This window comes from Mya arenaria, chromosome 7, assembly GCF_026914265.1.
Source record: "Mya arenaria isolate MELC-2E11 chromosome 7, ASM2691426v1".
Lineage (NCBI taxonomy): Eukaryota > Metazoa > Mollusca > Bivalvia > Myida > Myidae > Mya > Mya arenaria.
In genome coordinates, this window is record NC_069128.1 from 3773728 (window position 1) to 3789865 (window position 16138).

Sequence of the window (16138 nt, forward strand, 5' to 3'; positions counted from 1 at the left end):
CGTTTAATTGTTATAGTTACTTCATGTGCATGCAAACGGGGGTAGGGGCCCGGGGCCTTGTGCAATCCCGCCTAGATCCGAAACTTTTAATGGGTCGAACATATACCATAATTATATGGTCCGTGTCAGTAACAAGGCAACTTTACACTCGCCAGAGGTCGGACTTTTAACATGTGATCCGTGTCATAAATACGGGAACCTTACATTACCGGGGGTCGGACGTTTAACACGTGATCCGTGTCATAAATACGGGAACCTTACATTACCGTGGGGTCGGACGTATAACACGTGATCCGTGTCATAAATACGGGAACTTTACATTACCGTGGGGTCGGACGTATAACACGTGATCCGTGTCATAAATACGGGAACCTTACATTACCGCGGGGTCGGACGTATAACACGTGATCCGTGTCATAAATACGGGAACCTTACATTACCGAGGGTCGGACGTATAACACGTGATCCGTGTCATAAATACGGTAACCTTACATTACCGTGGGGTCGGACGTATAACACGTGATCCGTGTCATAAATACGGGAACCTTACATTACCGTGGGGTCGGACGTATAACACGTGATCCGTGTCATAAATACGGGAACTTTACATTACCGTGGGGTCGGACGTATAACACGTGATCCGTGTCATAAATACGGGAACCTTACATTACCGTGGGGTCGGACGTATAACACGTGATCCGTGTCATAAATACGGGAACCTTACATTACCGTGGGGTCGGACGTATAACACGTGATCCGTGTCATAAATACGGGAACCTTACATTACCGTGGGGTCGGACGTATAACACGTGATCCGTGTCATAAATACGGGAACCTTACATTACCGTGGGGTCGGACGTATAACACGTGATCCGTGTCATAAATACGGGAACCTTACATTACCGTGGGGTCGGACGTATAACACGTGATCCGTGTCATAAATACGGGAACATTACAATACCGTGGGGTCGGACGTATACGTTGTGCTCTGTGCCAGTAACAAAGGATCCTTACATTCTCAATGGGGTTTGACGTTTTTCAGGTGGTCCGTGTCAGTTATCAGTTATCAGTAAACATTATATTCGTATGTGTCGGACGTATGCCATGTGGTCCTGTCAGTAACAGAGGAACCTTACATTTCCATGGGTCGGGCGTATACATTGCGGCCCGTGTCAGTTAAAAGGGACCCTAACAATATTATGGGTCGGACGAAAACATTGTGACCCGTGTCAGTAACAAGGGGGCTTTCCATTCTCAGTTGATGGACCTTTATCATTGGTCTGTATTAGTAATAAGGGAACCTTACGTTATCTAGTGGAGTCGCGTATCCAATGTGGTCCTGCTCCGTGTCAGTAACAACGGTAACTTACATTCTCCGGGGGTCGGACGTATGCCATCTGGTCCGTTTTTGTTTTAGAAAATCTTACGTTCTTATACCTTGTGGTCCGTGTAAGTAAAAAGGAAATGCTACGTTCTCAAGGTGTTAGACGAATATCATTCGGTCCGTATTAGTTATAAGCAAACCTTACATTCTCAGGAAGTCGGACGTATACCACGTGGTCCCGCTCCGCCTCAGTAACAAGGCAACCTAACACTATCAGAAGAGTCGGGCGTATACAATGTGGTCTGTACGTGTCACTCGTACGGCAATCTTTCATTCTCAGAGGGTCGGACGTATACCACGTGGTCCCGCTCCGTGTCAGTAACAAGGCAACCTATCACTATCAGAAGAGTCGGGCTATACCACGTGGTCTGTGTCACTCAAAGGGCAATCTTTCATTCTCAGGCGGTCGGGCATATACTAAGTGGTCCCGCTCCGTGTCAGTAACAAGGCAAAATAACACTATCAGAAGGGTCGGACGTAAACCACGTGGCGCTCCGTGTCAGTAGCAAGGGAACCTTACATAATCAGAAGGGTCGGACGTAAACCAAGGGGCGCTCCGTGTCGGTAACAAGGGAACCTTACATTATCAGAAGGGTCGGACGTAAACCACGTGGCGCTCCGTGTCGGTAACAAAGGAACCTTACATAATCAGAAGGGTCGGACGTAAACCACGTGGCGCTCCGTGTCAGCAGCAAGGGAACCTTACATAATCAGAAGGGTCGGACGTAAACCAAGGGGCGCTCCGTGTCGGTAACAAGGGAACCTTACATTATCAGAAGGGTCGGACGTAAACCACGTGGCGCTCCGTGTCGGTAACAAAGGAATCTTACATACTCAGAAGTTACTACTAAGAGCTATTATAAACTTGCATAAGAAACTGAATACATATAAAGAAATTTAAAAACGTTTAGAAAATGGTCATTGTATTACATACATCGAAATAAATACTCAACGAAACTTGTTTTCTAATAAACACCGAGCTATGAAACGCCAAGTTCAAAGGCCAGTCCTAAGTGATGACCAGTATTGTCATAGACGATCCGAGCGGAAATCGACTGTGTGATTGAACTCATGATCTCAGCTGACACTAACCACGCTACGATCAGTGCCGGTGGTGTTTTGATTTTAAGTTGACTTTGTTCCCAATTTCATTTTAAAAACAACACTGCACTTGTAGTTCTAGCTGCTTTAATTTGAGTGGAACGTAATGAAAGTTAACTTTTCTGTAAATATGAGACAAATAAGTATTCCAAATAAAAAGTGACCCCGACGTGATTTGAACACGCAACCTTCTGATCTGGAGTCAGACGCGCTACCGTTGCGCCACAGGGCCTTGATAGAAATGTACATGCTTAAGTTATATCTATGTAGTTTGTCTAGTCCGTCCGAACAGTTCTGACTGTTCAGCATTTTTTAGTTTACCTAAAAAGGGTAGTTCAAGCTGTTTAAGCATATTTTTTTTCATAAAAACAAAACGTATTTAATGTTGAAAGAAAGAAAGAATCATTTAATACTTTAAAGTAATTTTCTTCTAATACCAAAAGTGACCCTGTCGTGATTTGAACACGCAATCTTAAGATCTGGGGTCAGACGAACTAAATGTACCGTTGCGCCACAGTGCCTCGCTGATGAGAGTTGGGTAATTGTTTATTTAACTGCAGTAATAGTAAGATGGCAGAAGTAAAATCTAAGTGATAAAGAACGGGCGGAGTGAGCGTAGCGAAGAAGCCCTTCTTAATCATCAAGATTTTGATTCACATAACCTAATTGACTTAGAATATTAACCCATTTGCTGACACAGTGTGTATCGACCATGTCGGAGTGGCAGTATGTGGACCTTTAAACACCCGCCAAAATTTGAAATCATTAATGATTAAGTCTAGTACTTCATTGACTGAACATGTAGGTTGCATTCAAAAAGTCACTCATCCGAAACTCACTATGTCTATCTATCTATCTTAATTGCATGTTAATGTCGGTTTAAAATGACTTCCAGTCTACCAAGGGAGGCCATGATTCATAATGCTATTTCATTGGACCATGTACATGTAATTGTTGAACAAAAAGTATCGTAAAATTGTAAAAAAAAATGTCTTAAAATTCGGAAGCCAACCTTTTCCAAATACTTAAAACAAACATTAGAGCTTTCCATAGCCAATATTAAGTGGAGGTGTAGTTTTCAATGAGAACTGACAGGGGTGGGGGAGCCCCAGTATGAATTGTCCCGGTATTCCAACAACTGACCCATTCCATTTACATGAATGGAGAGTTATAGAATGTGTCAACCGTGGATATCCGACGATGCCCAGTGGGCGGACTGCGCTAACTTGCCCCGAGTGCGCAATTATCTTCTTCCTAAATGTGTGTGTGGGGGGGGGGGGGGTTGAGGGTGTGTGGTCAGTCCCAGGTTGGGCCAGCAGTGGTCAGTCCCAGGTTGGGCCAGCAGTCCGAGTGAGGATAAGGCACCACTTGACCGCCTCAAGCAGAATGGCATAGAAAAAACAAACTTTTTTTTATTTCTTTTTAACATAAGTCGATTTTTTGTGTGTTTTTAGGGGGTGGGGGGGGGGTGCAAGAATACCGGAGGAAACAACTACGCAAAAATGCACCAGTTTCTGACTTGTTGACTGTTCTGACTGAATTGTTGAACAATTTCGTGGATGTGTACCCCCCCCCCCGCCAACATTCTAAACCATAACAAATCGGTATTGATGGAGGGGCGCATATTAAATGAGTTGCGCACACAAGTGTCGCCCCCTCGAACGTCTATCAATGGAACCGCCTCTGCTTTAAATCATTTTATTTCGTTAAAACAATGCCATGATGAAGTTCGTGTACGATTAAAAATATTGTACTGTAGTTTTGTCGGCAGGTTTTTTTGCAGCATAGTTATATTTTGCACATGTAGATCTAGTAGCAATTCCCCCCCCCCCCCCATACGCTAAAATTATAGTCAACAAAGTATAAAGCAACTTGTTCTCACGTGCAAGTAGGTCTTTCCCTAAAGGGATACCTTTGAATATATTGCCATGACATTGATGAATCAATAACAATTTCAGGCATGTTTAACTCCTTTTCAAAATGCCGACAAGGGACTTGTAAAAGTCATTAATTAAAGCGCCGTTCATTTTCCCGCGTATTTTACAGGTAGTATGTACGGTATCTTACTAGTTTACATTGACCCAATTATTATTCATAATGGATAGAAACAGAGTAGTAATACATGCGGTAGTGGTTATTAGGCTCCATTTTGTGTATATTACTTTCCATATATCGGACAAATGGCGAAACAAAAACCACGGATTTAATCACATTTTTGGAATATAGATGGACGCACCGTCCATAATAACTCAAGTGTCACGAGATGACGAGCAATTACACACATTTCCTTCGACGGAAAAAGGTAAGAAATCATGTTTGCAAGTGGTATCGAAAATGGCGTAAAATAGTTGCCAAATATTATTACGCGATAGAAAGTAGCGCCTCACCTGCCTTACTAAATGCGTTTTTGAGGCTTATTATATCGATAAACTGTGAAAGATTATTCTTACTTTCGCTTAAAATAATAAAATTCATCGTTGATCTGTATTGTCAGATAGTTACTGACTCCAAATTTCATTATTTACATGTAAATTAAGGTGAAGGTCATAAAAATATGCCACACAAAAAGTAGCAAAAATGCATCGTACTGTACATTCTGTCATGTCAACAAGTTGCTATTGCTTTATAAAGTTTTGAGCACCTTTCTAAAGCATTGGCCTCTCTATAGCGATTCCATTTGCAATTTTATCGATATTAAAGGTTTAATTGTGAGATGTTTTCGTCATTATCCACTTAGTTCTGTAGAATGTAACCTAATTGAACCAAAAATGTGGCTAACAATTCACACACTAAAATGCTGTCGTAGTCATGTAGATTTTTAGGAAAGGATTTCCCTGTAACTCACTTCTATTCAAAGTTTAACAAAAGTTTAACTTTTGAAAGCCATTTGCACTAACTAATTATTGTACAAAGAATTGACCCTGGCATTTTCAATCTCGGTTAATACTTATTTACTTTGGGTCTGGCCTGTTGAGCCATTTTCGGAATTCCACAAGTTGATCTTTTGGCATGGCAATACAGGCGTTCTAGTATACTGTGATGCCCGAAATAAATAACCAACTCACTGGTGGGAGCGAATTTAATCAATATTCTAATACATTTTATATTGATTCACATTTTAATTGTTAATGCTTTTTGAGAAACGCATTGTCACAATATGACAAGCTTATAACAGTTGTTATTACCCAACAATTTCTAAACTTCAAAACAGTTATTTTTTGGCTAACTATTTGACGTTGACATTAAAATTTTGAGCGTTGTGATGGTGAACTTTGTTAACAACTGGGCACACACTATTTGAAGAAGCGTATAAGAAAAGCATTATTGAACAACATCAAACTTTTGAAGTTGTTGAATTTTTTGAAGTTTTACCTATTCTAGATAATTGATCATTTAATATTTATGGCCAGTGCACGCTGCGTTGCTGCTGGAAACACAGCAAGCCTTGAATTTTCTATTCGCCCAGCAAACAAGTCATATGAATTTGATGATAGATACTTATTTGTTATAATATCAATTTGTTTCCTTTTAAGCCCCCCCCCCCCAAAAAAAAAAAAAAATAAGTGAAATAAAATCGAAATGACTAAATAGTATAGTAGCATTTTCAGGATGAGATTAATTATTGTGAAACCTTGATAAAAGAACATTTAAGGTGACTAATTATCAATAACAAACATTTAAACTCGATGAATAAGTTCACCAACATGTATATTATTTAGACCAAATACCGAACAAGTTATTATGTCATAAAATTGATTTTATTAGTGGTTATTTGGTACATGTAGCTCAGCATGCTCTGTTGAACGCTAGCCTAGAATGAAGATATTTGCTCAAAAACTAACATATTTTAAAAACCCTGAGTCCCTCAAGGCTAGCGCTCAATAGAGATATTTGCTCCACAACTCTCTGACTCTATTTTTTTGCAAGGGATTTTCATTTACAACTTACTGTGCATCACTTGCACCTCCAAATAAAATAATATTATTTACTATAATATTTTTAGTCATTATTGGAATCCTTTTAAACCATTTCTCAAACAACCCTAGCTAAAACATTCAAGGGAAAACCTTTCCCTTAGAAAGTTAGGTATATATTAGGTATATATTTCTAATGTAATATCCTATATATATATATATATAAAATTACTAAAAACTAAAATGATGTTTGAAATGTTAAGCTTTGATGTTGCCATTTATTTCAGAGCATTGTCTTATAATAAATACATACTATGATATGTGTTTAAGTTATAAATAAAGGAAGGCCTTAGAATACATCATATAGTGGTCACCAGAGCGAACATTTATATATAGAGAGGCATCAATTAATAATTAAAAGAAAATTCAGTCTGTAAACCAAATAGGAATTAAAATCAGTCCTGAAATGAGAAGAACTAGTGTAATAACTAATTCAGTGTTTTCACTTCTGTTTACCCTACCTACTGACCTATATTTTTTACAGGCCAAAACCAGAAACACACCTATATTTGTTCTATGCCCGATAATTAACATGCTATGGTTAGCCTTTCATGCATGTACTAGTAGTACTTACTGTAGTACAAATTCAATATTTGTGGCTGCCATTTCAAAGTGGATTACGTTACTCCATAAGCATTTGTTATTCTTATGACATAAGTGTTTATCTTGAAAATGCATCATATGTATTGCTGAAATATCTTTGTTTACCAGTTGAATTCCATTTCATGATAAGATTGCTTGCCAAGATAGAATGATAATTATTATATCACGTCATCATGTATGTTACTTTCAGATTTATCAAATCTGTCCCAAAATAGGACTTGTTGATATTAATGATTACAATGTTTGGTGCATCGAGTTTATCATTAACATTGAGGTTAATTAATAGAATTGTCAGAAAAAGTTTACTCAATTGAATAACTCAGACTGATGGTGCAAAATAGACTTAAAAATAGTTTTTGCACATTTTTTGTTCAATCAAGATCAGGAATGATAAATTGTTGTTGAATATGTGCTTATTAATTTAAATTGAATACAATAGCATTATGTAGGTATTGCACCTATCAATAATATGCCCGAGGGAGGTGCTGACGGACACTACCAGGCATTTAGACAAACTGCAAATTTCGTTGTCGAAATCTCAACTTTGGAACAGGGAATATTGTCAATCTCCCTGGTGTTAGAAGTGTTCTTGGCATACAAAATCCTTTGAAAATATTTTAAGTAAAGGTAATTTCCCAGGTGGCCTATCAGGGCAAAAAAAATGTGTTAGGATTAGGAATCACAGTTGCCTGCTGATGTCCCTATTATGCCTCACAGCCGCTACTCCCAGTGGTCAAAATAAGCACAAACCCGCAAGCCCGGCACGGGTAAAATGTCTTTCGGGCTTGCTCAAATTCTGAATTTTATATAGCAGGGCTTGTTAAAAAATTTGATGCCAAGCAATAGTATAATAATTCGGGCTTGTTGATCCAAAAGTCTTATTTCGATGACTGTATCCCCTCCCCCTTCACATCCCGACCACGTTCAGATGTTGAAATATTGATCTGACGAATATAATACGAATATTAGAAGTTACTTGTTGTTGCTAATTCTGTCACTAATACTGTCTGGCACATATATTTTTTTCCATCTCTCATCACCTTATTTGACGTAGCAGCTATTAAAGTATGTTGATATTATTATGCCCATTTTAGTATTGTACTAAGATCACATTCATGTTTGAGGGCTGTGATTATATTTAACTTTAGCGTCCTGTTTTAATTAAAGTCGGTCTGGTCATTACAACATTAGGATACATTTAAACACAGTTAGGTCAGGTAGACAGATATGGTACATGTACATATTAAATTATAGTACGAAATGATACAAACTATATCATTCACAGAAATTGGATGGCTACTTTTATCTTGTTAGTTCGTCAGGTTATAATGTCATGATCGTGATTATTAAAATTATGTTTAATAAGGGCCACACCAATGTAATTTTTTGTTAGATTGTTTTTTGCTGGAAAACATTGGTGTGAACGGATATTTTTTTTTTAGATTTTTTATGTTTTGTTTTAATACTTAAAACTATTCTTCCCGTATGTGATAATTTTTATATTTGAAAATCTTGAACAATTTTAACTTTATTTTCCCTGCTCAAAATACCCTTTGAGCTAGCATGAAGTATTCAATTTATATTAATACTGTTTTAATCTTCCTGATTTTGCCAGAGGCTTAAATTATAATAACAGAATGTTGTTCTTCATTATTTGATTTCAGGGGCTTCACAAGAATGTGCTTTTTTTTTGGCAATTTTGCAAAAATATCCTATTCTGCAGTAAATCCGACAATCGAAGCATCAGAATGGTATGGCCTGACTGGTTACTTCATTTTCAAACTTTGACACAATTTGAACAGTTGCTTACTTGTACTTGCTACTGCGGTATTAGATTTATTGATATCTAATTGTCAATATTTTTGAAACAGTCTTAAAAGGATTTTTCTTGCTATGGCTGCTTGACAATATCAATTCAAAGTTGACATGTACTAATATTTGCACGTTTTGAATAAGAGTTATTATAAAAGATCTATGTAAGACTAAAAAACTTGAGATGGGAGCGTTTAAGAAAACAAATGGTTTAACAGTGTGGACTTTTGTTGTCGGGCGGTTGAGAAAATTTGTGTCGTGGATAAAAGGTAGATGAATTTTTTTTTTTGATCCTGAAAGATATTGTGAGATTCATCCTGTGCAGTAAAGCCATCTTCAGGGTCAAAAATCCAACAGGACAGCAATACTGCATTTAATGGTTGTGGGGTAAAGTAAAGGCACCCTTAGGATTTCACAAACTTGATCTGAAACTGTAATATTTGGGTTTTGCCCCAGGCGCAGGGAGGTATGGAGATGTTCCATGCATCAACATCTTTGTCTTTTCGGCATGTAAAATCCTGCACAATCTACATATATTCATATAGTTTGGTTGCCCGACAGCTTGGGTGTGTCCAAAAGACCCCTTGCCATAAATCATGCTGTCTAAAAACCCCTGTATATCCACTCCCCTCCCCCAACCTGATCTTGCTGGTGACAATTTATGTTTCTGGAATAGCCGGGCATTTGTACCTAACACAACACCCCCAACCCACTGAACACATTTTTCTTGTTATACAGTTGTAGCAATTACTGTACCTATATATTAATGGATTAATGGAGACCATGCCTTACCATTGTTGTTTCCGGTTAGTTCAGTCTGGACTACCTGTCATTGATTCTTACATTATATCATGGGTTTGTCATGGGACAGTGTCTTGAGTTCCTTGAGATCTCGTGCACTCGAGCTATGGTATTGAATAAGGCATTGCCAAACTGCGGGATTGAACCAAACTCAGTGCTGTTATAGAAATATCTCAAACTGGAATGATTGTTTTTCAGCTGAAAATCAATCAATGCTCAATTTTGATGGTTATTTTTTTTTTCAAAAATCATATCTAATTTCTTATTCTTTGAGTGTTTGTATTATGCAGGGTTCTCAATAAGTTTCGGTTGAACCCGCTCAAATAGTTAAGTAACCGACCAGCTTCTACTTATTTTACTGAAAATTCATTTAGTTTTCCAAATATGAACCAGTCCTATTGACATTTGAACTGTCCATTTTGGCCGGCAGCCGGTTCTTATTGAGAACACTGATTATGAGTGTTATTTTTCCATTTACTTGATGGCAGGGATAAGTTTTCTGGAAAATTCAGTGTTGTTATTTTCTTTGACCAATTCCAATGCGAATCCTATACATTTTCCCACATTTTAAATTAAAAATCACAATTTATGTTTCCAAAAATAATAATATTTTATCAAATTTTGACCACCAAAACATTTTTGTATGGAAGGCTTTATGTGGTCTTAACCCTTTAGCACATAGACAAGTGGCCAGATTACACCTCCTAGTCAATAGCCATCGTACTGATAAGCAGTCCTTATGTGCATAGGTACTTTTCTGGATATTTGAAAATGAGAAAATGAATACAGCAGTATGACCTTAAAATCAATGTTACTCCAAATAATTGTGTCCAAATCTTTTTTATGTGAATTCATTTTTTATAGATAATTAAATTATCTAATAAATGGTGTCAATGATGAAATATTAAATTATTTTATTTCAGCTGTGAATGTATTTTCAAGATGGATTTGTAAAATTTCTTTGAAATGTCATAATTGCAGTAAATCAAAGGGTAATAAAATGCTGGGATCGATCTAATTTTTATTACCCCTATCATAAAAAAGACCCATCTGGATTAAAAAGCCTACAATTTATGTTCTTGTGTATTAATACACAGAAATATGTCAGGAATATCCGGTGTCATCCAGCTGAGAGATCCAGTCCAAGGTGTCTGTTTAACTTTATTACCCCCTCATAAAATTGTTTACAAAAAAAGAAAGCCGATAAATGATGTTCCGGTATGAATAAAAAGATCTAGATCAAACAAAACGCTTGCACATGACCTATTTTACAGCCAAAACTATGATGGACATTATATAAGCTTCACAGAAAATTTACCCATCATTTTCTCATTTACTAATTGTTTCTTTTGTTTGTAAACAAAATATTACCTTTAAGTAAATATAATCTCAATTGATTTTAATGGTAAACTGAACTGACGTAATATATTTAATGATTTACGCATCAATGAATTTGGGGGAAATTCCATACAGTACTTAGCTCGTGGTCTTATTACGTCACAATGGGATATCACACCTGCGATTGGGAGTATAAACACCTTCTCAATTTAGCAGACGATATTTTCAAGGGAAAATCAATACACAAAAGGTTAAACTTTAATTTTATAAACATCTGGGATATTGTTTACAAAAAGAAAGATGCAAAATTGAAAAATTGAAATGACCCTATTGAAATATGCGGGCCATGCGTTTACATCCAGTAATGGATACGGTCGGCCAAATGCGTATATACATACATCTGGTAATGAGCTATATCGGCCTATCTCGTATACATGCACTAAAGGGTTAACATAATGAACTTGATCACATTATTTTATATTTTCTGTCCATTTTTAATGCATTCCTTTCCATCCTAGGCTAAATTAGAATTCCCAGTTTTAGTCAAAATGATGGATTTTCCCAGTCAGAAAGGCCCCAACCCATTTCCCAAAATGGTGAGAGAAAAAATGACACAAACACTCTGTTGGAAGAGGTTGGAAAGGACTAATATGGTTTCCATACAGAGTTAAGCAACTTGGATAGATTTGGATGAATTTCAATTAACATTAAGATTTGGCACATCAAATTTTGTGACTAATACTATCACAGTTTTCAGTGCCAATTTAGAGGATTTAATCCATGACAGAATTGTTTTTAAGTGCCTTTAAGACTTCTTTGAAAGTTTCAATACATTACTATGTTGCCCCAGATTTTGTCCAATCAGATAGCTGGATTTCCAATTAATAGAAGTGTCTATTTCATGACTGTGTACCATCAGATTAGAAATGTAAATTTTCTCTATGCCAGATGTAAAGTCTACGGTACATCTAGACGTCTAGGTTAAAACACATATAGAAAGTTTATATAAAATCAAATAAAACATTTAAGAGCCGATTGTGTAATGATTTACTTTAGATGCCAAAGTAAAGTAAACATCTAAATAGGTTAAAACACAAATATAATGTTTATATTTGCTTTCTGACCTAAATATGAAATCAATGATGCATAAATCTAAACTACTCTGAAATTTACAATTAATATACTGTATCAATATATTTTCTTTAAGAATTAAATCATTGATTGCAGTTAGTTGAGATCTGATTTCAGAATGGTCTTCAACAGTGTGACCACCTTAACCTAGTCAAAACATTTAAACATTTGAACTATACAAACATTCATGCTATATTTTTTTGGCAGAGGTTCAAGAGAGGGGAAATCTAGACTAAAGAGATTGTTCAGCATTGTTGTGAGATATCGTATCTCCTTAATAGACTCATCTATGAAAACAGACCCTCAAGTCCAGCATTAACCATTGTTAAATAACCAACTAACCATTGTTAATGACCAACTAACCATTGTTAATGACCAATAAACACTAATTTCTATGTTCGTTGTTTTACTAAAGAATTAGATTATTTAGAACTGGTATTGTCTGTACGCGCATGTTATGCATATTTTGGAGTTGTACCAACTTCTGCATCCATCCCGTGGTTTGTTGAATTATAAACTCTGTTCCCTGCCAGAAGTTGTTACTTCTAGACAAGGAGTTTTTGTCATAGCAAAAAACAAACAAACACTTATAATAAATGTAAGTATAATAATGTATATGCCAACAGGTAGCCAATTCAATGATCGCAATTGTAATGTTGTGAGCTTAGAAGCTCCGCCTCGATATGCAAATCAGTCCCCGGCCGGGTAAGGCACCAAAGTGGAACCCCTGAAAGTATTAGAGAGATTTAATGATAGGTAGAATGATTTAGACTATTTTGAAGTTCTCACATGCGATGCACTTGAAGAATAAATGTAGTAAAAGTTTAAGTGTCTTCATAACATACCTACATCAAAACACAACAGCAATGAAAATTTTGTTATATTTACATTCGCGAATGACCAAGAAGCGTTAACTCGCTTCATGAAATTTGCTCCCGTGTCCTACTGCATTCAAACAGCATAAACACAAGAAAAAATGTGATAAATCCTTAATTGTTTCATTTTACTGGAATGTTGAAGCTAGTTTTAATCTTTATATTATTAATTGAACAATGATCTTTATTTAAAAATTGTATTTTTGTAATATTGTTTATTTAATACTCCATTACTTACATTAATTTCTTATTGATGAAGACTTTCTGTACAATACTATGGGCATCTATCGACCGACCTAATAAATTATTATGACCGTTGTGCCTCAATAGGTAATGAATACAGTTTTGATCATTAGTATAGGGGTGTATAATGTTTAGCGTCAGTTGACCTAGCCCAAACCGCATATTAAATAGTTCACCTAGATTACAGTTTGCCAATGTACTGTATTAGTTTAACCGTGGTACATATGATAGTTACTGTAGGGTAAACAAATGGAATGTCTACTCTGATATATATATATAAACCAATGCCTGTATGACCTTTTCGTATGACCTCTTTGTATGTTTTGACATGATGATTAGATGATTGTTACAATGTGTTATGCTGTTGAAAACTGAAAAGATATTGTTATTAAAATAATGAGTTTGAAATAAGTTTTTTATCCATTTTGATAACCTGTTATTATAAGCGACATGTTGATGATCAGGAGAGGGGGTGGGGGGACACCGGATGCTCCCCCTTCCCACTAAAACGTTCCAAGTGATCATTTCATGTAAATGTGTCTCCTCAAAATGCACAATTAAAGACTAAAATTACAAAACAAAAATTGTTTGGGGTGGGGGAACCATACACCCTTAGCCATATTTAGATCCTATCTCTAGGTGTCCCCTTAAGTGTGCCCTCTCTAACTTTAAAACTTGTTGTAACGGGTGTCATGATTTTGATAGTGAACACTAGGATAGTTATTTAATTCTGGGGATCTGGTTTCTTCCTTTTTAAGAACTTTAAAAAAGTCCTATATATTAGAATATATTGGTTGTATACAGTTTTTTTAACCTGATCTGTTAAGCTCATGTGTTCGGTCACAATAGTCTTTGGCCATGATTCAAAATCCAGTCATGATGTTTACACAAATAAGTTCTATGTTGACAATTAAAATATGTATATAACTATTATTTTGTGAAGCGAGGCACATAACTCTGGCTTAACTAATGGTTGAGTTTTGCCCTTGACCCAAAAAATAATGGAGGAGTGTTACCGACCACTTGCTGTTCCCTTGTCGTTTCTTATAATTATTATACCCCCCAAAACAAAGTTTGGGGGGGGGGTATACTGGAATCGGGTTGTCCGTCTGTCCGTCTGTCTGTCTGTCTGTCCGTCTGTCCATCTGTCCGTCCGTTTTTTTTGTCCGGGATTCATCTTTGTCGTTATTGAACAAATCTTTTTCAAACTTTCAAATATTAATGACCATGATGTAAACCTGTGCCTCCGTGGATTTGGTCAGAGTCGCATGATCCTGAGTGGAGTTGTGGCCCCTTAATGAGTTAAATTGGGCAAAATTAGCTTTGTCCAGGATTCTTCTTTGAAGCTATTGAGCAAATCTTTTTCAAACTTTCAAATATTAATGGCCATGATGTAAACCTTTGCCTCCATGAATTTGGTGGGAGTCACATGATCCTGAGTGGAGTTGTGGCCCCTTAATGAGTTAAATTGGGTAAAATAAGTTTTGTTCGTCCTACTCCTTCATCATTTTTGAATGAATCTTTTTCAAACTTTTAGCCATGGTGAGAACATTTGCCCCTGTGATTGTGGTTGGAATCACATGATCATGTCTCCAATTATGGCCCCTGAATAAGTTAAAATAGGCAAAAATTATACAGCTTTGTCTAGCCTAATCCTTGGTCATTTTTTCTCATTTTTTCTATAAATCTTTTTCAAACTTTCAGATGTCCATGACCATGATATGAACTGTTGAATATGAGATTTGGTGCACCTGTATTAATCAGAATGTTTGCATGGCCTTAAAAAGACCTTTAATTGATTTTGTCCTTAAAAAGACCATCAAAAGTCCTGAAGTTAGGTGCATACAGGCCTTAAATTTGTTACAATATATTCGCTTTGGTGGCCTACTCCTTTGTAATTTTTCAATATATTTTTCTCAAACTTTCAGCTATCCATGACCATGATGTGAACCTTTGTATATGTGATTTTGTGCACCTGTATTATTTCCTTGGTACTCATGTGTGGGGGGGAGGTGGTGGGGGTGGGTAAACAGAAATTGGGTTGGCAGACTGTCAAATTCACCCGTCCACCTTCATTTTGGAATATCCTGTCAGGAGTCATGACCCCTTTATGGTGAAAATGAGAGAAACAGGTTTGTTATCTCCCCTGAGGTGGGTGGGAGTGGGGTAATATTCGCTTTGGTGGCCTACTCCTTTGTCATTTTTCATCATGACCCCTTTATGGTGAAAATGAGAGAAACAGGTTTGTTATCTCCCCTGAGGTGGGTGGGAGTGTGGTAATATTCGCTTTGGTGGCCTACTCCTTTGTCATTTTTCAATATATTTTTCTCAAACTTTCAGATATCCATGACCATTATGTGAACCTTTGTATATGTGATTTTTTACACCTGTATTATTTCCTTGGTACTCATGTGTGGGGGGGTGGGGGTGGGTAAACAGAAATTGGGTTGGCAGACTGCCAAATTCACCCGTCCACCTTCATTTTGGAATATCCTGCCAGGAGTCATGACCCCTTTATGGTGAAAATGAGAGAAACAACAAACTTTCAGATATCCATGGATATCCATGACCATTATGTGAACCTTTGTATATGTGATTTTTTACACCTGTATTATTTCCTTGGTACTCATGTGTGGGGGGGTGGGGGTGGGTAAACAGAAATTGGGTTGGCAGACTGCCAAATTCACCCGTCCACCTTCATTTTGGAATATCCTGCCTTAGGTATTCTAAATAAACTAAATAAATGTATTGCCTTGTGCTTTCTAATGATACCATAACTAAGGCCAGGGCAAACAACCTAGACAGGGAAGGGTTGGGGGGTATTCGTTAGCCTTTGGCTTACAGTTCTAGTCATAAGTCTAGCTTCCTAAAATCAA

General features: G+C 36.9%; 1 protein-coding gene and 1 non-coding gene across 2 annotated transcripts in view; one reads left to right on the forward strand and one right to left on the reverse strand.

Moving 5' to 3' along the window:
• Positions 1-2645: 2645 nt before the first annotated feature.
• Positions 2646-2717, reverse strand: Trnaw-cca (transfer RNA tryptophan (anticodon CCA)). Its single transcript has one exon. It is a non-coding gene; the product is annotated as a tRNA-Trp (tRNA).
• Positions 2718-4598: 1881 nt separating this feature from the next.
• LOC128240343 (CTD small phosphatase-like protein) overlaps positions 4599-16138 on the forward strand; it is a 38925-nt gene continuing 27385 nt past the window's right edge. Inside the window, exon 1 of the mRNA XM_052956954.1 lies at positions 4599-4787. Coding sequence (XP_052812914.1) covers positions 4712-4787 — 76 coding nt within the window. The 5' untranslated portion in view covers positions 4599-4711. The remainder of the gene's footprint in view (positions 4788-16138) is intronic.